The sequence below is a fragment of the Podarcis filfolensis genome (genome assembly GCF_964270895.1).
Source record: "Podarcis filfolensis genome assembly, chromosome: Z".
NCBI classification, from domain to species: domain Eukaryota; kingdom Metazoa; phylum Chordata; class Lepidosauria; order Squamata; family Lacertidae; genus Podarcis; species Podarcis filfolensis.
The window spans coordinates 20,669,865-20,692,326 of record NC_139617.1 but is presented as its reverse complement, the minus strand read 5'-3'; the positions used below and the strand labels follow the sequence as shown (position 1 = coordinate 20,692,326).

The 22,462-nt window shown below is 43.0% G+C and overlaps 1 protein-coding gene across 9 annotated transcripts in view; it reads left to right on the top strand.

Annotated features, from left to right (window-relative positions):
* LOC310754211 (connector enhancer of kinase suppressor of ras 2-like) overlaps positions 1 to 22,462 on the top strand; it is a 324,198-nt gene that overhangs the window by 293,745 nt on the left and 7,991 nt on the right. For 6 of the 9 annotated variants that reach the window (XM_083595841.1, XM_083595842.1, XM_083595839.1 and 3 more), the window contains 4 exons: positions 4,776 to 4,849; positions 9,689 to 9,760; positions 19,030 to 19,100; positions 20,231 to 20,334. In XM_083595841.1, coding sequence (XP_083451967.1) covers positions 4,776 to 4,849; positions 9,689 to 9,760; positions 19,030 to 19,100; positions 20,231 to 20,334 — 321 coding nt within the window. The remainder of the gene's footprint in view (positions 1 to 4,775; positions 4,850 to 9,688; positions 9,761 to 19,029; positions 19,101 to 20,230; positions 20,335 to 22,462) is intronic. The other 3 variants (XM_083595840.1, XM_083595847.1, XM_083595844.1) reach the window with 1 other exon arrangement.

Here is a 22,462-nt window from a genome sequence, read left to right as displayed (position 1 = left end):
GAATGTCCTGGCTGCAATCCTGAACAATGTCAACGATGCTTGTGTTCATTTAGAACTCAGTTCCATCGTGCTTCTACACTGATCTGCAAATAGAAAACAAAATCACGAGAATGTGTATTTAAATATGTGGCTTTGAATATATTTTCTCATGCAATACATATTTACAGGTACGTTCTATCCTAAAATACATTTTTGGTACGCTTTTTTGAGCTGAGAGCTGCATCCCAAGACTTGGGAGAACCATGAAATCTAAAGGATAATTAGATTCCTCTCTGCACATTAGTCAGGGTCCAGGGTGTGCTGTTCAGGTCAGTTGACATCAGAATTTGCAGGTTGAATTGCCGAAGCCTCCCTAACAGGAGCACTCTATGCAGCAACATTTTTGTTGCCATTCTTGCTTACAGTGCTTAATTGTGGAAATTCTCCATACATGGATGGACTCAGACCCTGCTAAACAACACATGCAGGAAGTACTGTGAGAGCTGGGCATTTGTGCGCATGTATGCATACATTAGAATAGCTCTGATGACCAAGATCTTTCCAATTTGCCAATCTAAATGTTACTTCCCATGCGTTTTCGCAGATCAGTGCGTGGGCCTGCATTTAACTGCACATAGAGGATTTCCACATTTTAAAATGAGTAGCCTAAGTGTAAGTTAGTTCAGTGAGTGGTGCATGGTGGCACTGGTGCTTTGTGGAAAGAATCCATGCTGTTTGTCCACTGTATCTGCTAATACAGCCATGCAAATGCTCCTGAGACCAAATATCAACTATCAGCTTGTCCACACCTCTGCTTGTCCCACCACTTTCCTTCGGAGTCACGCACTGTTATCACTGAATTGGAACAAACGACAATTTTATTTTCTGTGGATTACCGTTTGTTCCAATTTAGCATTAAACAGTGGGTTTTCCTGGGGAAAGCAGTGGGAATAGTGGGGAACCTCTCAGACCCAGGCTTCCTAGGCACTAGTGTAAGGGCTCATCCACACTTCTAGTGTGATCCTGTCCATGTCTACCCAAAAGTGGGGATAGGGGAGAAATTTGGTTCAGTTTGCAATGTAATGCAAACCTACTTCATTTAGAATTCCTGAAACAAACAATCTTCTCCTAACCTTGTGATGCAGTTCTCCAACCCAAAACCAACTACCAAATGCAGATATTAGGGGAAAGCCATCCTCACCTGCCCTACACCTGATGTCATATATGATGTTGATATGAAGCAGGTAAAGAGCATGATCCCTGCATATCCCAGCTTTGCAGGCACCACCAATCAGCTGGTGGTCGGTGTTTGCAATGTGCTGTGTCTTTATGTGGGCAGTTTGATTTCAAACCATTCAGGCAAAGGAAAACAGGTCACCTGATGTCATTGTGGTGTCAAGCCAGTCAGAATTGGTCCTCAGGATGTAAGAACCAGGCCCATTGGCCATATGCAGTTCCCCAAATAAGCTCATGGCTGGAGTGAAATTTGGACTTGAACATCCTGATTCATAGCTCAGGCTGCAGTCTTTTATAGACTTATCTGGGAGTCAATTTCACTGAACACAGCAGGACTTACTTTAGGGTAAACATCAATAGGATGCATGGTGTGTCTTCTTCTTTTTAGCCACCAATTTGTACCAGCTCTCAATGAGAGGGCAGTGAATGAGTAAATGAATTTGTCTTGAGTAAAATAAAAATAGGGGAGGGGAATATCAAGGTGAGATTTATTTCCATATGTAAAGCTTAGGCTTTTATCGGGTAATTCCATATCTGCAACTTGAATATGAATAAGGAGGTTACCTGGCATTGTGATCAATCAGCAAAGGTAGTTAGCTGTCTTCTGTTTCAGCTTGTACCACTGCAGCCAGAGATTATTCTCAGATTAAAGTGGGCAATAACAGCACCCGCTCCATAGTGTGAACGATTGCTTTTCTGAGATGCCTACACGTACAGAGTGTGAGCAAAAATCACATTAAACAAAAAGTAAATATGTGTTACTTGAATACTTCCACGGGAAATTAACAGCTCTCAATGCTGAAAGACAGGCTTATATTTGGGTTCTCCGTTCTAATGGTTAAGAGGATGTCAGCCACCCACGAAAGCAGCTGTCTATGATATGATGAACATAGGAAGCTGCCTTATACCGAATCAGATTCTGGAAACTTTTGCGTGGGAAGCAGGTGTTCTAACCCAAGGTTAAGGAACCTGATTTGGCAAGTGGGATAGATTCTTACTTCCCCTGCCTATCATGAGCCTCTTTGAAATCAATTTATGGGTGCAGTCTGAATTCAAACTAGACCTGCAAATTTTCCCCCTTTCAGGTGTGGAACCATTGCGGGTGGTTTGGGGAAAACAGCTCTGTGGACCATACTATGGCCTGTGCTAGGCCTAGTTAGGTCTGTGGTTGGAAGTTCCCTATCCCTAGAGTGACCCCGGATTGGGTTATGACTTGGCCACAAAGCTTAGTAGTTGACCTTGGGCCATCACAATCTCTCCGTCTAACCTGCTTCATAGTGTTGTTGTAAAGATAAAATGGGGCATGTGTATGGAGGAAACCATGTGTGCTGCTCTGAAGTGAATGCAGTAAGTGTTGCCTTTGCCCAACTCCCTTTCAAGCTTCAGGAAAGGGGCAATGCAATCACTGCCAGGGGTCCCAGCTGCTGACTCCCATCTGCAAGCCAAGACCCAAGCAGAAGAGAGCAAGCAGCTGAGGCACAAACAGCCTATGATGCAGGAGAACTGTGATTCGATCTCCCAACATTGACAAACTGGAGCCTATTCAAATGTTCAAAGCAAGGAGACTAGAATGGTGAGGAGTCTGGAAAATGAGTCCTATGAGGGATGGTTGAAAGAGCCAGTGTATGTTTAGCCTGCAGAAGAGACAATGAAGTGGAGTCACGCTATTTCAAATCAAATACCTGAAGGTCAGTCACACAGAAGATGCCACAGACTGGGTCTCTGTTGCTGCAGGGGGTAGGATGTTCTGAACCTCAGGTCCAAAGGAGGACTTGTGGGAGTGGTTTGTTGCAGGGATACCAAAGAAGGATGTCAAAAACATCAGAGGGATCAGTTCAAGTGCTTTATTAAAGAAAGGTGTGGACTTACAGCAAAGAAACCTGTCAGGTCTGCCAGATCTTACAAACGTGGGACGGACACTGCAGCAAGGAGAGAGCTTGTCCACACCCAAGCAAATGTTGTTCATACATTCATTGTAAACAAAGCATCATATATCACGTTGCCCAGGACTTCCCATCATTGCACCTGACTAGATGAAGGCATCTAGTAAGAGACATGCTTAGACTATAATATCTTTAAGAGACATGCTTAGACTATAAAAGAAGCTCTCCTCTTTGGGTGCGATTCCCTCCACATCTCAGTAGGAGTCTTAGTCTAGCCTATGTAACAAGTCCTAGCTGCTATGCTGAGTTGTTGACCTGTTGTACACAAATAAATATAGCTGTGGAAGTTTTCCAGATTCCTGCACCTTCCTGGTATTAGGGTTGGAAGGTTTCCTCACATAGTGAATACCTTTCCAAACCCACCAGAAACTAAAAAGTCAATCAAATTTGACTCTGTAAGGGTGTTGGTGAAGGCAAGCAAAGCCAACTGAGAGTGAAGGCAGTGCTCTCTGGAGCAGTCAGACAGTCAATTCCCCTCAGTTGGGCCAGGGGTCACATAGCGGAAAAGTTGACATCAGAATGCTACACAGCATGGTACTGTCTTATTATACGTTTGAATGAACAAGGTGGACAACAGGCAGTTTCCTACAGCATATAGAATATTTTGGCTGGTTTGATTTCTGATATTGTACTTTTTTTGTTATATTGATATTCTAGATCCTCTCCTTTTTTGATGTGTTATATAACATGGCTGTATTCTGCACTGCAACATTTTTATTAAGGGGGGAGGAGTTGTATATGTGTTATTGTTTAACATTCAAGAAGCAAAAAATTTGATAAGTGTAATAATTTATGCAGCCACTCAGATTTGTCAGTGTGATCACTGAGGGCAAATTATGTTAATTGTAAGTGAGAACAATGCTTCCTAAACCAATGAACACTTTTGACTGAGTTGCTGAAACAAAAACAAAAATATTGCTAAAAGTGGAGCGTGCATGTTTGTATGTACAGAAATGTCCAGAAAACCAGTACAGTGGTACCTCAGGTTAAGAACTTAATTCGTTCCAGAGGTCTGTTCTTAACCTGAAATGGTTCTTAACCTGAGGCGTGCTTTTGCTAATGGGGCCTCTCACTGCCGCTGCACCACTGGCACGCGATTTCCGTTCTTATCCTGGGGCAAAGTTCTTAACCTGGAGCAACCACTTCCTGGTCAGTGGAGCTTGTAACCCAAAGCATCTGTAACCTGAGGTACCACTGTAACTGTCTTTGGCTCACCCTTAATTAAAACTCCTTTACCTTAACCTCTTTGGAGAAAAGGTGAGATACAAATTTAAATATAAAATAAAATAAACTCTGGTTTTGATTGTGGCATAAGCTAGAACTTTACTGCAGCAGAACTTTACTTCAGAAAGCACTATCCGTCACACAAAGGGTGGGAAAAAATACCACAGTGCAAATGTTTGAGAAGCACTAAGTTATTAATAGTTTCGAACTTGCCGTCTACCCACTGAAAGTGCTCATATTTAAAGGTCATCCGCAAACAGATTCATTATTAACCGTAGCTTTTTGCTCAGTGATCTGGCAACTCAGTATCTAGGATAACGAGAGTGAATGGAATCTCCTCTCTCAACCTTTTGCTCTTTGCCAATTGTATTTCTTCTCTTTCTTTCATGATAGGATGAAAAAGCAGAAGGATTCATCAGTTTGCCAGAGTTCAGGATAGACAGAGCCATCGAGTGCAGGAGGAAACAGTAAGTATGAGTCAAAAGAGCCTGCAAATGAAAGAGCCAATCCATGCAGAGAATGGGGGTGAAAAAAAGTTACCTGCTGGGAAATTTTAAACTCAGTTAAAACTTACTGTTTGTTCATAAGTGATGGGCTGAGAGGAGGGCTAGAAGCAGTTAGGGTATCAAGCCCCTTCAGCAATATTATATGTTGGGTTGGATCCTCAGGTCCCAAAAAATGGGAACATCAGCAGCTTCTTCACATCTTCGGTACATCTAACTTAGTAAAGTCTTCAGAAAACAGCCCTCCAGGGTTTCAGGCACAAGACTTTCCTATTTGGAGATACCCAGGATTGAACCTTCTAAATGCAAAGCACAACCTCAGCCAATCCTTCCCCATTCTCCACCACCTTATCTGTTGAAATTGTCCAGCAGAATAGAACTCAAAAAAGAAAATTCTCAGAAATGTTGGCCCAGCAGTTTCTATGCCTGGCACCCAGATAAGATATTCTAAGACCACATTCACATTAGACATTCAAAGCCCTAAGATACCACTTTAAAGAGGCATCACTCCCCCACCCCATGAATTCTGGGATATGTAGTATAGTGAGAGTTGTTAGGGTGCCCCCTGCAGTCCTCTGCATTGCCTGGGAAGAGGAATTGATTGTTAAACCACCCTGGGAATCGTAGCTCTGTGAGAGGAATAGGGGTCTCCTAACAACTCTCAGATCCCTTAACAAACTACAGTTCCCAGAACTCTTGGGGGAAGCTGTGACTGTTTAAAAGTGGTATCATAATGGCTTAAATGTCTGGTAACAGATGGGGCCTGTGGAACTTGTTGTTTTATAGTGAATTGTGGGTAAGCATGCTAGCAGCATCCAGAAATCGGTTAACATTTTGGAGACCAGATTTGTCACTGCTTTGTATTGGTTTTTCATCTGATGTAATGACCTGTGTTTCATACACAAGTAAACATTCATTCACTCACTGATTTGGTAGCACATCAAAGGGAGAGAAATAGGTCACTGCACAGGCCTAAAGGCAAAGCAGAGAGAAAATCTGCAAGAATCACTCTTCTGCCTCTGGCAGCCAGAAATCTCAGGACCAGAAATCCAACTTCCCTAGATAGCAGGATAATCTCTTGGGAGCTGCAGCTTTGCAAGATGTTTAAGAAACCCACACAAATCAAATAGTAACAATAACATGGTTGCTGCATCCCATTTTTGCAGTGTAGCTTAGAAAAAGAAAGGAAGATGCAGCAGTTGGACCACACTGCATCAGAACGTTGTCACAAAAGCACGATTGGTCGCCAGTATTGCAAATAAGTTTTTCCCAGTACATGTGGAACTGACATAAAAGAAAGGCAAGATGAGGGGTTTGCTCATCTACCCAGCAATAAAATTTAAAAAAAATCACTTTGCAAACCACAGTCAAGAAATAGGGCCAGGGTGGGAGCATGAGAGAATCTAAAATAAAATTAAAATTTTGCATATATAAAGAAAAAAGAAACATCATCCGCCGGCATTAACAGTAAGAATAGTTTATTGATCCCAACTTAAACACAAGCAACGTAGGCAGTTCATATGCCCAAATGGGTTTCAGAATGAGTCTGACAAATATAAGCTATGCTTTCGAGCATGACATCTTCAGACCACTGGGTAATAGATGGTGGGTGTTCATCCTTCCAGCCTTGCAGTACAAATCACTTTGCAGACACAGGGGCTTGCAGGGTCCGCTTTTGCTGTCTATCTGTTAGTCCCTGCACCATAGGAATATGATTTAAGGGTGAGAGAATTCCTGCCTTGCACACACAACCTCTTTCATGTTACAAGGTCCCATTGAGGGTCCTTTGTCTGATGGGGCCAGCACTGGGACCACTACCTATCTAACATTGATCTGTCAATATTATTCTCAAATGTTGTGTTCTCAACATACATTCATTAGGTTGGTGATATTGCACTCGCAGGATCAGGCACATGAAAATCCAGGGCTGGCCTAACAGGGCAACTTACACCCACTCTGGTGCAAGGACCTAAGCACACTTCTGGTGGCAGCTTATTCCTCCCCCCCCCCCCCCCGATTTTTTCTTGGAGCAATTGCACTTCATAGAGCATTGCTTTGTGCAGCTCAGCTAAACAGCAGACGTCTGCCATCTAGTGCACACTGTCAGAATATTCCATTCTCTTTAAGACTTGTCCTTCCTTTGTTATCTGTTCTTTAAGGATGGACAGATAAGCCTATTTCCACTCGGTCAGCTTCACGTGTGCTCACTCATCAGTCCATTCTGTCCCATTTTGACATAGAATTGTAGATTTGGAAGGGACCACGCAGGTCATTTACTCTAACCCCCTGAAACGCAAGAATCTTTGCCCAAGGTGGGGCTCGAACCTTGAGATTAAGAATCTCTTACTCGACTGATTGGAGCTATCCCTTCTGCAACCTTTTCTCTTTAAAAAAACTGCACAGAAATCTACATTTAAACACATATTTTTACTTCTTTACTTCTTTAGATATTTATCTTCTTTCAAAATACACATTTTAATAACACATTTTGAAACAATCTTTTTTGGGCTTCAGAACCACCTTGGAGCATTTAGGAAGTGTGGGAGCTGGCGAATAACCAAGTTCTGATCCAAGCATTTAGTTTGAAAAGTGTCGCTCAGATCCATTCCAATTAGAATGTTTTTGACTAATAGGGGAAAAAGTTTAGCAGGTTATTGTCCATATCCTTTCATTACCATAAACAATATAGAAAGTTGACCCTGAACATGAGACTCTTGCTGTCAGGGTCGTGGGTTTGAGCCCCATGTTGTGCAAAAGATTTCTGGGTTGGACGATGGCCCTCGTGGTCCCTTCCAACTCTATGATTCTATGAGAGTTCAATAGGAACACCTCTTCAGACATGGGAAATAAGCTCAGAGCAGCTCTTCCTTGTATCTAAAATGTGAATCAACAAGTCATTTGATGCAAGTGCCGATTCCTGGTTTCCTACACTTTCTGGAGACCTGTTCTTCTTTTGTGTGGGCCATCTCCTTGCAGCACATCCAGACACTAAGCAAATAATGAGAAGCCAATAATAGTCCTTAGGAAGCTATTATTGGTTGGCTTCAAAAGAAAGCGCCATTGAGTTGTGTGCTCACACGCAGGCTGCCTTTCATGTTGCCAGTCTTATTCAAGTAAGCCCACTTCACCACAGGGAGGACTTGTGGGATATATCTGGATTGGGGAAGCATGCGCTGTGCGGCAAAAGCTGTATGAGAAAGAAAATGTGAGTAGGACGAAGGTCTCTTTGATGGCCGAGGACACAATGACAAGGCTGGGGTACCTTTTCTTGGCTAGCTTCGAAGGACAGAGATCAGAACATCAGCTAGCTGCTCATTTACTCTCCTAATTCCATCACGGTGGCATTTCCATTGCTTTGTAAATCCCTGCCACTTTGAAATGCATCAGTCTTGGGAAAATGCCTGTGATTGGCAAAATGCTTAAAGAAACAAGAAACCTGGGCTCCAAACTCATTTATTTAGAATATCGCCCCATCCTTGTCACACCTATCCATGTAGCTCTTGCTTTTGCATTCCTACAGAGCCAATTCTCTAGTGAGCCATTTTTCAGCTCACTCACCAGTGAGGACCAACGACTCAGACATAGCTTTTTAGTTCTGTCCCCTACCTGCAAATGCCATCAGAGAGCTGTCGTGCCAGGGAATGTAAGCTAGAGAGGTGGAGGGGGCGGGAGGAACCAAAAAACTTTGCTGTGCGAACAGCAAGTGGCTGCTTTGAAAGGGTTTTCCAGCTCATTTCCTAAAAGGTCACACGTTGGAGGGTGTTACATGTAAAGCTGGCAGTGACCTGGTCTGATGAGTTTATAATGAAAATTCAGGAAACCACTTCGTTGAATGCCATCCTAAGGCATTTAATAAGAGAGTGTTATGAAAAAGGAATTAGTCAGTGACGCATCCTGGACTTTGAGCTAGGAACAAAAAGAACCCTGCTAAAATATCCTTTGTTCAACGAGGGGAGGTGGAGAGTGGCAGATGCTAGTTTCATTGCTTAGTTCCTCTCTCATACTTTTACTTCTAGTAGGAGTTCTTTATTTTGTGAACTTTAAGACTGCACTCCTATCATCGCTGTTAGCATTTATATCATTTATTAGACACCTGATAAAAAGTCTCAAGGCACCTTACCCTACAAAATATGCGTAAGATTAAAAACAAGTGTTAAAAATAATAATGGGCAAATTCTAAAAGCTACAGACAGAAGCCTCCCTCACCTCCCTCCAACCCACATACACCTGATCACAATCCCCAAGAAAAAAGGTTAACTATCAAATGCCTATTAACAACACATCCCAGGGGGACACAGGGCATCACAGGCTGTGTTTGGGGCATTGCACTGAACCTGGGCTGTGTCTGTTACCTGAAGCATGTGACCAGGGAGATGCAAACTGCATGGTAATTTCAATAAAATTGCTGGAAAGGATGCATCTCTTAGATTGTTTTCCTTTTTTAAAAAGAAAAAAGAAAAAAACCCTTTAATTGTCGGCATAGATTTACTGTACACATGGATACAAAAAGAAAAAATGGTACCATTCCACATAAATTAATATTATGGGCAGGGTATCCACTGCATCCTCTGAGAGGTGGGACTCAAGATGAAATTCCTAAAGACAAAGAGCTAAAGTCCTGGCTTCTTCTTCATCTGTTTGTCAAGTTCTAATCTGAGAAAGGACATCATATTCAAAGGGAATTTAACACAGGATTCTCAGAATATTGGTTTCCCTAGGTAACTTGCTGTTACAGTTCAACTCCCCAAATACCTTCTGAACTTCAAGACAGTTATCTTTTCCCTCTTTCTGCTTTCCTCACAGTGCTTTCAAAGCTTGCCACCCCAAAATTAAGAGTTTCTACTTTGCTACTGACTGCCTGGAAGAAATGAATAGGTAAGAAACATTGATATTATACTAGAGTAATTTTGTTCTGATGTATTCAGAGCAGCAGACGAAAGAGCGTTACTGTTTCCTCCTCCGTGTGTGCTGAGATTTTCCATGGTTCTCAACAGGCTGAATGTGATTGTGTAGTTGCATTGTGTACTTGACTTACATAAACTCTTGCTTTAACTTATCTGGGTCCCTTTGCTTGAAGCTCCTAATGCTTCCAGCTGTGTGAATTGTATTTTTAAATGCAAATACAGTGGTACCTTGGTACTCGAACAGCTTGGCTCCCAAACTCCGCAAACCCGGAAGCAAGTGTTCCGGTTTGCAAACACTTTTCGGAAGCCAAATGTCTGACGCGGCTTCCACAGCTTCCAGTTGAATGCAGGAAGCTCCTGTAGCCAATCGGAAGCAGCGCCTTGGTTTTCAAATGGTTTCAGGAGTCGAACGGACTTGCAGAATGGATTACATTCGAGAACCAAGGTACCACTGTAATCAAATAATTTTTAGGCAGCTGATTGGCCACTGTGAGATCAGGATGCTGGACTGGATGAACGTTGGCCTCATTCAGCAAGTCTCTTCTTATGTTCTTATGACCCCTTTGGTATGTTCCAGCAGGGAGCTTCTTATGTTCTTAGGAGTGTGCATCCATGCAAGAAAAACTGGCCTCAAAATTGCAGTGTATGATTTGCTGGAAGGCTTGTGCTATATCTGCACTGGGCGCAAGTCATGAAAGGATTAAATACCAACGAGTGGGGACTTGCTGGCAATTCACATAGTTGTTCCAATGAACCCTTCCTGCTGTTCTGACTGTTGCAGACAGAGTTTGGTTTGCAAAATTAATGCTGCCATGCTGCTTTGTCAGGTCTGCACAAGCACACTGATGTTCTCTGCAATGAATTAGTCATGAAATTAATACATTTGTTTCTAGTTTGCCTCGGTCACTCAGTGCCTTGTGCAGAGAGACAAATAGCACAAACCACAAATAGGTTTGGAAATGAGAGATCCTTCCTGGCGTAACACTCTTCATGCAATTATTACACTTGAATAAATCAGCAAAGATTGTGATCCTTGTCGTCGCTTAAAGAAAAATCAAAATGGGAGATTAAAAGAAAAAAACAGAGCGCAGGGGTTGCCCACATTCATCCCAAGTAAAGAAGAGCAGCAACTTATTAGCACTTTAAATTACCTCCTACAGATAGCGTGCTAAAGATGACATCAGAGGACACTTAGCTGGAGGAGGAGGAGGAAGAGGCTTTGGCTCCCTGGGGATGGGGGCAGATGGGCACCATTGCTATTCTAAAAGAACACGGGAGAAGTTCATGGTGAGCTCTAGCATCTCTTTTTAAGAAAAATAGTACTGCTGCCCACTCTGCCTTCAGCTCAGACTGAAGAAAAGCCCTGGTGGGGAGGCTGCAATTTTGAAACAGATGTGAGCTGTTGAGAAGACTAGAAAGGAAAAACACTTAAAAAATAATAATCGAGCTTTGCAACAACATTTAACTAATTTTGAAAACTCTTCTTGCTGTGGTTGTCATTATCGTTGTTATTATTACCATCTTCTAAACTACGAGTTTGTAGTAGGACATTTCCCCATCAGCACCTAGGGGTATCTGTTCATAGTGGTGCCTCCTTTCAGCTTGGAATTGTAGGCACGTACAGACCTTTGCTTGTTGGTTTTGCCTGGATTGCCAGACCAGAGGGAGCATGTTCTCTATGTCCTGCTTCCCAAGAGCCAAGCAGTACTGCTGATTGGTTCCTGGAAGTAAGGCCTGCCCAGGCAACATGGTAGCCAGTTGAAGCCAGTGCGTGAATGGGCCCAGAGACTAGGTTAGCGCCCTCCTCTCCACTATCACATGTGGAGAACAAACCAGGCTCTCTGGTATGTGGAGCCAGGCACCAGGACTTGTAGAACTGCAAAGACTTTTAGTTTCTGTGAGTTCTGATTCCAATATGGGCATATGAATGTCTCTTAAGTGGTAGGTGCCATTGCTGTACTAGTGTTGTTTTACCAAATTGGACACAGTGGGTTAACTCGTGGTGGGCATTATAAATGCATGTGCAAAACGGTAAATGTTGTGATATCGCAGCCCTAAAGGAAACCAATTCAAGATCAAGATGTCTTAATTTTCTTTATTATTTATGTATGTGTTTGCAAATAACAACCCTGAGTTATTTCCAGTGCAGGCTGAGTGATCATCACTGCTTTCCTGCAAAGGTTTTTATAAGTGTATGTTAGCTGGATTTACAGGAAATTTTTGTACACTATCCATGGCCCTTTGAGACTTGCATGGCTGGCAGGAGGGCTGCCTTTCTGAATGTGCAGCTTTCCCCTTACTGAGAAGCATAAAAGGTTTTGCAAAACGGAAGGCTGTTAGGAGAGATCATGGAAATCATTTATGTTATATCCAGGATAGCTTCCCCAAAATAAGACCAATGGGCACGCTGTTCAAAATCTGCTTTGGGGTTGTTCCAGACTTCCAAGAATTCATACAAATAGACAGACAGATACTTGGCATCTCTGGTAAAAATGCCAGGGCCCACTGCAGCTGACCCTAGCATTCACCTTTTTAAAATAAAAATTATGGCCTGGTATTGAGGAGCACCAAGCCAGGTAGATACAACTTCCATCCTTGATGCCTCTGAACTCCACTTCCAATGTAACATCGTCAGTCCCCAGATGCATTTTGAGAAAATGAAGATAGTGGCAGCTGTAGCTGCCTGACCTAGGGGGACAACTTGCATATTGCCCCAAAAAATGGGACATAGATTTCTGCAAATTCCAGGTTCTAACCCCACCATCTCCAGACAGGGCTGAAACCCTAAAGAATCGCTGCCAGTCAGTTGTGATCTGAGTCTGTATTAAGGCAGTTTCCTACATTCCTATGTATAGTCAGGAACACTGTGAATAGGAGACCTATGTGCCTGCTCAGTCGGCTTTAGGGAAGGGTCATAGCTCAGAGCATATGCTTTTGATTCAGAAATCCCAGGTTCAATCCCTGGCAACTCCAGGTAGGACTGGGAATGCCCCTTGTCAAAAATCCTGGAAAGCCACTTTCAGCCAGGGTAAACGATACTGAGCTGAATGGACCAGTGGCCTGACTCTGCATAAGGCAGCTTCCTGTGTTCTTTTGCTGCCTAGGTGCTCACTGTTTTTTTTATATATATAATCAGTTTTTATTGAAAGTTTTCAACATAGAATACAATAAAAGCCAAACCCATCTAAGAGAGATAGATGGGGAAGAAACCAAAAAGGAAGAGAGAGAGAAATAGAGAAAAGAAAAAGAAAAGAAGCAGGAGAAGATAACAATAGTGTTAAAGAGCTTTGAGGTATTATTATTATTTCTCTCTTTTCAAATTTTATTTATTCAAGTTCTGAACCACCTTTTGTCATTCAAGGTCTGAGGATGGCTTATCACAATTACAGTATACCTTAACCCTTATTCCACACTCATGAAGAGTGAAACCTCCCAGCTCTTGCCCAGGTGCTCACTGCTGATGGGCAAATTCAAGTCCCCTCCTGCTCTCCCTACTTTGGGCTTTTTTATCTTCCAACTGCTCACAGACCAGACAGCCCTTCCAACTGCAGGACAAGTCTTTCTGGCAAAAGACTGTCATTGATGTGGCAGAATACATGGCTGTTGTAGTTTGGGTGGATGCTTGCCAGTACCAGGGTTGGCAGAGTAGGAGGAGGCTGGAGCGGCTGCCATCTATCAGTTCCGTCTGTCCTCACCCACCCCTCTGCTGCTGCTTACCACCACCTGTCCCTGACACAGTTTGCTGCTGTGCACCTCCACCTGGCACACTTGTTTGAGCAGGGGCACCAGCAGAGTGTGGCTAAGGGATGACATGATAGAGATTATGAATAAGGTGTAATGAAGTTTTTTTTTCTTTCCTCTTGTAATATTCAGAACTGGTGCTATCCAGTGGAACTGAATGTTTGGGAGCTTCAGGGCAGACAAAAATAAAGTACTTCACAACAGCCCACATTGGGATACATTTCCACAACATGTAGTGATGGCCACCAACCTGGATGGCTTTGAAAGAGGATTAGCCTGATTCCCCGTGAATTTCATTATCCATGGCTACTAGCAACAATGCCTATGGTTCTGCCTGCACTTTCAGAGGCAATATGCATGCACACCATAGGCATCTTTGGCTACCTTGAGAACAGGATTCTGGATTAGATGGGCCTTTGACCTGACCTAGCAAGGCTTTTCTTAGGTTCCTATCAGAAAACAGCTGTGGGCACTTTGCCCAGGACATCCTCGAACCAGGTGCTGATCCAGATTTTTTAACCTTGCCTGTAAAAATGTAAACAGTGAATGGGACAAACAGCTATTGGGGAACAGGTATATCCTACAGGTTCATCAGAGCAATAACTGACTGTGGCTTCATGTTGACTTTAAATTATTCTGATGGGATACCCAATCAGCACACACAAAAGCTAGTCATACTGTGCTTCGTGTGCCAGAACATTCCTTTCAACAGGGTTGCCCCATTTGGCCTGTACCTTTAGCATCAGGGACCTGTGGCCTTGCTAGGTGCTAAAGTTGCATTTTGAACATGTGAGGGATGTTGCATGGGTATTGTGAGTGTTTGTGAGTGCACACCTGGCTTCCCTTTTGTATAAGGCCTTATCAGCAATTTCCTCAGAACAAGATGGAAGCAAAATGTAACTTTATATAAGAAATAAAACTGGACAGTGTGCAAAACAATAATAAAACCTAACAGTCAGGGTCCGTGAAAGCTTCAGGGCTGTCACTGAGAACGCCTGCTTCTTCTGCATTGTCACCAAGTCAGCATCATGGAACAGCCAGCATGTTTTCCTTTGAAGATCTTAAATATCATCTTGGTCTATATAGTGGTACCTCGAGTTACAAACGCCTCAGGTTACAAATGCTTCAGGTTACAAACTCCGCTGACCTGGAAGAGTTACCTCAAGTTGAGAACTTTGCCCCAGGATGAGAATGGAAATTGTGTGCCGGTGGTGCAGCGGCAGCAAGAGGCCCCATTAGCGAAAGCACGCCTCTAGTTAAGAACAGTTTCAGGTTAAGAACGGACCTCCGGAACGAATTAAGTTCGTAACTAGAGGTACCACTGTACTGCAAATGTGGTCTGCTAGGTATCATGCTCCTAAGTTGTTCAGGGCCTTAAATGTCAGAAACAAAAGCTTGTGTTTGGCTCAGTAGCTAATAGACAGCCCGTGCATATTTTTCAACACCAGCATAATATGTGTAAAGCAGAGTGTCTTCCTATTAAGCACCGTAGCAACAGAGTTTTGCACCAGATGCAGCTTCCACACCAGACACAAGGGTAGCTCCACATATACTGCATTACAGTAGTCTACTTTTGCTCTAAATGAGGAGTTTCCATAGAAAGTGTGAAAAGCTTAGTGTTGGCACTAAGGCAAGGGGTTATAGTGGCTTTGGATAGAAAAGAAAGTTAATAGGATGAAAAGAGGTGTGTGTTTTTCGTCAAAGTCCATTAAGCAGGTGGAAGGCATGCACACAAAAGCATGAATTGTTATGGTTCACTTCTCAGCTGCTAAGCTGTCCTGGGCTTATTCCTCTGTTGTTGGCTTGACAAACCTAAGCAGGCACCGCATGAAATGAGATCAGCAAAATCATGTCAAATTATCAAATCAGAGAAAACACATAGAGCATCTCTCCTGTCGGTGATCTTCATTTACTTTTTTTTTAAATGCCATAACAGTGACAGATGCAGCAGTGGGGAAGGCAGACCGCAAAGACTTTATATGTTTGGAAGGAGCACGCTTGTTATTCCTGCTTGCAGTGGCAGCTTAATCTCCCTGTGTATACATTTTCTTCTTGACGGAAAACTTAAGAAATGAGTATCTGCCAAGCTCCTTGAGACATTATGGCCTGGATCGGGATGATAGCTCTCCCTGAATCAGCTGTTGGCGGAGACTTCGCCCCTGCTTTCTGCAGGGATCAGCTGCATGTGGGAGCTCATTTGTGCAGCCCATCCACCTGCATCTATAGGTGCCCCACACATGACCTCACATAGGACGTCAGGTGTGGGGCAGGTGGGTGTGAAGCAGTCTTGCAGGCCAAATCAAGACCTGTGCTTGGCCAAATTTGGCCCAAAGACTGGAGGTTCCTTTCTCACGCTTTACAAATAAGGAACATTGAGGAGGTGCAGAGCTGGCCTCCAAGCCATGGTACCCTGATCCTAGATCACATTCCTGACATGTAAGAGTCTCCTCAGTGATCTTTTGATGGGTGCATACCTAGGGCTGATTTGGGTGTTTGGCAAGCTTGTTTGTGATCAGCCGTTTATTTTTCATGTTCAGCTTCTGTTTTAGGAAGTGTTCAGAACAGACAATATTGTTACATGTTCTCTTTTAAAACCACCCAAGCAGTCTTAATAAGCTTTCCTACTATACTATTTGCAGGGTGGTGTGGGGAGAAGAGTTTTGTTGTAATTTTATTCCAAGCCTTCAGTCTACTGCAGTTCTATTCTTTTGCAAAGCAATTACAGCCACGTGAGCGCCCCTGTTTTGAGGTGCTTTCTAGATATAGAGCTGCCTAACATTATAAATGGCAAGTCACGCACAGTTTGCAAACCATATTGGCCTTCCATAATGTGATTTATAAATAATGTTTTGACATCAAATTGTCCTTCAGCGCTATGAGTCCCTTGCTGTTAAATCATTCCCGCCCGCCCCCTGCCCCAGCATAACAATATAGGGGATGCAAAGTGAATCAAATGAGGTTTTAATAAGAAATGCCCTCCTGCATATAATGGAAAATGCATCAGGAACAACAACTGGAAAAGGCTCAGAAAATATGTATTCATTTAGAGATGTTGGGCTGGTGCTGCTGGTAAGAGTGGCTGTTAAAAACCCTTCATATGGCATTCGTGTGTGTACACCAGAACTCCAGTGAAGCTGAATGTCGGAAGATTCGTGAAAATTCCAGTTCCTTTTGGAATGAGTCCAGAAATATGCACAACAGATGTCAAAGCTTAGGGTGAAAAGGCGTGTCATTAGCATTTGATGGAAACTATAGAATGGATGTACGTCTGTGGGAAGGCTATTCCACAGCTTAAGGGCTGTCCCTCTCTCAGGCTGCCACCCTCCCCAACATATTTATTTAGGGTGGCAGAACTACCAAGAGGGCCCCCTCTGCCAGTTTTAACACCCAAGAGGGTCTGTAGAGAATGAGGTGATCTTTCAGATATTTCGGGCCTAAGTTACTTTAAGACTTTAAACAGTGTCATAGCTACGAAGGGGCTAGCCAGGGGTTTTTTGCGCTGGGTGAAGCCTCAAGAGGGGGCAACATTCAAGCTTCCAACCTGTGTGTGTATGTATGCAGATGTGAAGGAGGTGTCAAACTGGGTCTTTGAACCAGGTGAAATAAAGCCTATTTTTGCCCCTGTGAACACTTTGAATTGGGCCTGGAAACAAACGGTGCAGCTGTTTTAAAACAGGGGTTATGCAAGTGATGAATGTTTAAATGAAACAGGTTTGAACAACTTCAATTCAGGGTGCTGTTCATTGTGTTATTAAGAGACATCCTTGCTGCTATTAATGACAGGGACCATTGCATGGAATATAGAGGGTGGGAGAGAAGGTGAATAATTATATCATTGGGGTACCAGCCAGGGCAAAATATGAATTAGCAAACGAAGGATGCAAGGCTATTTTAGCAAAATTCCCATCTTTACATGGGGATTTAATAGCTTATACTGTACAGAAAATCTGTTCAGGACTCAAAGGAATAAAAGGAGGTTTCTATAATTGGTCCAAGGAAGTTTGTCCTCGGGAGGGCTGTAAGTCTAATTCTAAATGTCACTAATTCTCATCTCACCAGCATCACAACTCCAGGCATCTGAAACTATTCCTGCCCCATTCCAGAAAGAGAGACAGAATTTCGTTTGCAGCTTATTACAATTCTCTTCTGTTTCAATTTGCCCCCAAGGGATAAATGTGACACAGTACAGTTGCCTTGTTTCTTCAGGCTTTTATTTTAAAGGAAAGGAACCTAGGAAGAAGCACAGATGAGTCGGGCCACTAACTCAGCATCTAGTTGAGCATTGGGGAAAGGTCGTAACTTAGACAGTGCCAGGTTCAATTCCCAGTATCTCTAGGTAAAACTGGTAGCGTCCCTGGCATATAGAGAGGGAAGAAAGTGGGTGAGTATTGAAACTGTAGTATCTGATTGAGATTCAGGCACTGAAGAACTTCAAGTTTATAAGGTTGTTGGGGGGGAGTTGATCGCTTGTTTCGATGTATGAAAAAATAATGAAAAGTCACACTCTACGCCGTCACTGTCAATGAGCATTTCTTTGAGCTTAAAAGACAAGTGCAAACCACAGGAGGATCAAAATCCTCTTCTGTTATGCTTCTGGCATGCAAGCTTCACTCTACCCTTTAAATAATCAATGGCTTAAGGGAATCTTTCTTCGTTGGTTGGTTGGTTGGTTGGTTGGTTGGTTGGTTTTCTTTGCAGTCCTCCAAGTTGTTGGGGTGGGGAAGTGCATTTCATAACTCAGGCCTGCCCCACATCATAGGACCCCCCCCCTTTATTTTAAGTCTGACCGATGGCATTGCTTTCAGTGAGCAAAAATTTAAAAAGCAAACAAACCAAAGTTTAAAACCAAACAATAGAACAACTGTGAATCTGTATAATGTTGCAGTTGCAATTAAAAGCTGGAAATGCCTCACAAAGTCAGCTATACTGTTCCACATCCAGTCCAGCACAGTGGTACCTTGGTCGTCGAACTTAATCCATTCCGGGAGTCCGTTCGACTCCTGGAACCATTCGAAAACCAAGGCACAGCTTCTGATTGGCTGCAGAAGCTTCCTGCACTCAGTTGGAAGCCGTGTCGGAAGTTCAGCTTCCAAAAAACGTTCACAAAGCAGAACACTTACTTCTGGGGTTGTGGCGTTTGGGAGCTGATTTGTTTGACAACCCAAGGTACCACTGTGTTAATTTTCAAATGGAAAATGGTACTTAAACCAACTACGGAAAAACAGTGGTGGTGACAGAGTAGTCTTTAGCACTCTGAAATGTATCATTTTCTCATCTTCTGCTTTCTTTACTCTTCTGTTAATTTTTTTTATTTTGTTTTATGTGATAAAGGACTGTAGGCCACTGCTTAAAGCCAATTGTCTTGTTTTGTATCGATCTGCTAGGCTTCCTGGGAACTGTTTCTCTTTCAGAACAGGTTTTAAATGCCTTAAATGAACAGTTGTAGCAGGGTGTGTATTTGTGTGTTTAAAATGCCTTGTCTCTTTTTTCTCTCATCAGATGGATGAACCGTTTGGGTCTTGCAGCCATTGGTTATACACCTGATGACAAGGATATCCGACCCGATGAAGGTAAGGCCATCGTTATTCTTTGACATCCATCTGGATGAACGGAGACATGTACAGAGTGGGGTAGAGAATCCATGACCCTTAACATGCTTGCTTACAAGTGAGCTTAGGGATGCTTTAGGAATTCATTCTTTGTGAATGCCTATATAAAACACCATATATATATATATATATATATATATATATATATATATATGCAGGTCAGAGCTTACGTATCCATTGAATTTCCCACCTCTCCAAACGTTGTAAGGAAGTTCACAACATGTATTGAAAATAGGCATTTAAGCCAATTTTTTTGGAGATAGTGGGTTATACCCAATGCTAGTCCTACTCAGAGTAGATCTCTCAGAGTTAATAGATATCACTAGCTTAGTAGTGCACCTAAATGTGGGAACAGAATGGTTAGTATTCTTGGTAAAAACAGGTAGAAGTGATGTGAATTACAAATACAATTACAATAGACAGATTTGTGCATCCTCAAGTAAACCATAAACACGTAGATAGGGGAACCGTGCTGCCCTGCTGGCTGTATCCCCTATGTCTATGTCCCTTCTGGTAACCTCCTATCAGAAGATCAGCACAAAAGAAGAGCCTGCACATACACAAATGCATGGCCTGGAGGTGGAAAGAGAGAGGTTTCTCTGTCTCATAACACTAGAACTCATGGATATGCAATGAAGCTGAATGTTGGAATGTTCAGAAGAGATAAAATAAAGTACTTCCTCATGCAACACATACAGGAGGCAGTTATGGCTACCAACTTGGAGGGTTTTCAGAAAGGACTGGGCAAATTCATCGAAGATAGGGCTATCAATGGCTGCTAGCCATGATGGCTCTGCTCTGCCTCCACAGCTGGAGGCAGCAATGCTACTGTGTGCCAGTTGCTGGAAACCACAGGAAGGGAGAGTGCTCTGGTGCTTGGATCCTGCTTGGCCACTGTGAGAGCAGGATGCTGGGCTAGATAAGCAATTGGCCTGATCCAACAAGCTGCTCTTATGTTTTTTTTAACTTGCACATTCGGGGACAATTACCAGGTTGCATAACTACACAGTAAGCTACAGCTTACTGTGGTGTTTTGAAAAATGTTCCCTAATGTAGGACTCATTTCAATGGCAAATGCAAACACTTTTTAGCAGATTACTGGAGTGAAAGTGACCAGGAAGATATTGATGGCTCATTAACTCTGAAGCAAGAGGCACCCATAACACTTTGCGACACCTACCACCGAACACCCTCGGTAAGTTACATGAGGCATGCACTAGGCTACTTCTGAGCCTTGGGCTGTATTTTTTTTTTTAATCCTTCTGGCTTTTGGAAGAGTGTCTACTGACATTGTGTTGGATGTGGACTAAGTTAGTTGCACATAGTTTCCATTGAAATATCCGAAACTGGTGGTGCCATGACTAAATTGCCCCATTGGTTCCAATGGGACCCAGCCTCAAAGAACTTTGTTGGGATTCACCAATTGTAAGTAAAGCAGAGCAGATAAGTATTTCTACTGTAAGTAAAGAGAACATGACTATACCTAATGGACCAAGAGTAGTGCTAAATAATAATATATTGATAAAGAAAAAACAAAGCTCTGGCTTTGTTGACATTTATGCAGAAATTCCCATATGCTCAGTTATGCTTAATGGACTTAGGAGCCCTACCTTTTAACCTGGTGAATGGTGAGCCGTCTGGGCCAGTAATGGAAAATGGAGTAGGGTGGATCTGCAGAACCGCCCTCCTGACATCTGCGTTGTTTAACAGATGGGGATGGAGCAGGGGTAGGTGGATGCAAAGTTGGAGCTGTGCGAGTGCATGCACTGGCAAGGCTGCTTTCGTTGCTCCAATGCTGCCATTGAACCTGCACAGCCCCAACCTGGATACCGCCCTGCCCCATCCAGGTAAACAGTACTGATGCTGTTGCCAGGAGGGTCGTTCAACCCCACACATGGTTACCCTACTGGTCTGGTCCTTTGATCACATCAGGTGGACAAAGCAATAGAATGCTGAAGGGATGAGCATGACCCCACAGTATTATCTAGTCACATCATTACAATCATTTATATACTTTGTCTTCTCTCACTTTTCTTTCATTGTTGATCTCAAGGCAGAAGGCATGTGGTTCCTGGGGCAGGGGCGCCTCCCTTCCATACCCAGATTTGCTTAGCTTCAGCAAGGAAGTGGCATAATGTGGGGTATTCCATGGAGAAAATAGGAGTGTTGGTTGGCAAGAAAAAGATAGGTGTAAAAAGAGAATTCCCTGGATGTCAAGATCCAGGTTTTGACCAAGTACTCTTTGGTGAGAGAACCCCAGTAAAGATTTTAAATCATGAAGTATATAGCAAACTACAGTGTGGAAATGTGCCCTTGTGAGTTCCTTCCAAAGTTCCCCTCTTCCCCTAGCATAAAAAGAGCCCACGTTTGTGTTTTTTCCATACTTTGGTCAGAAAATACAGGCAGTAAATCTTGACTTAGTTACAGTGGTGAAAGTTCCTAAATGATTGGTATAGGAACACAGCAATGGCTTGTAAGAGCCATGTGGTCTGAGCTGCAGCAACCAGCTCAAAACCTCTTCTCACACTGATTTTCTCTGGTAGACTGAGCTACAACAATAGACTTGATTACATTACCTTCCTTCCAAGGTGAGAGAGGGAGTAACCTAGCTCAGCCTAGCATGACAGCTTATACTATGGTATTGACCCCTTCATGCCTTAGACTTAAACATGTTGGTTATGTGAGGTTGATTATCCCACAGACCCCTGCTCAGACATAATAACAACTGCATGCACAATTAATGAACTACCCAAAGACGCATCTTGACTCAAAGGTATCAGTGCTGTCAGAAGTGGCTTGGTTAGTATGTCGGCTGTCATTTCTTTGGTTTGACAGTTGGCCAATTTAACAAGTCCATCGTGCATCACCTCACACATCTATTGGTATTTCAGCCCAATGTGTTTGGTTCTCACATGAAATTTCTCACTTTGAGATAATTTCAAACAGCTTTGGCTGTCTTCCATCACTCGGACTGGTTTCTGCCCACACAACCCAAAGTCCATAATTAGCATAGAAAAAGTCTACACATTTGGTATGTTAAAAATTGGTTTACTTACAAACCCTTCAATGGTCAGGTTCATGTGCTTTTTCCATACATGGATCAGAAAACACAGGCGGTAAAACTTAGTTACGGTGGTGAAAGTTCCTAAACTATTGGTATAGGAACACAACAATGGCTTATAAGAGCCATGCTGTCTGAGCTGCAGCAACCAGATAATACATTTTATCCTCCTCCCATAGGACAGGTAAAAGGAATTCAGGGTTGGAGAACTGGTGGCCCTCCAGTGAGATGTGGGAGACCAACTCCCATCAAGCCACAGTTA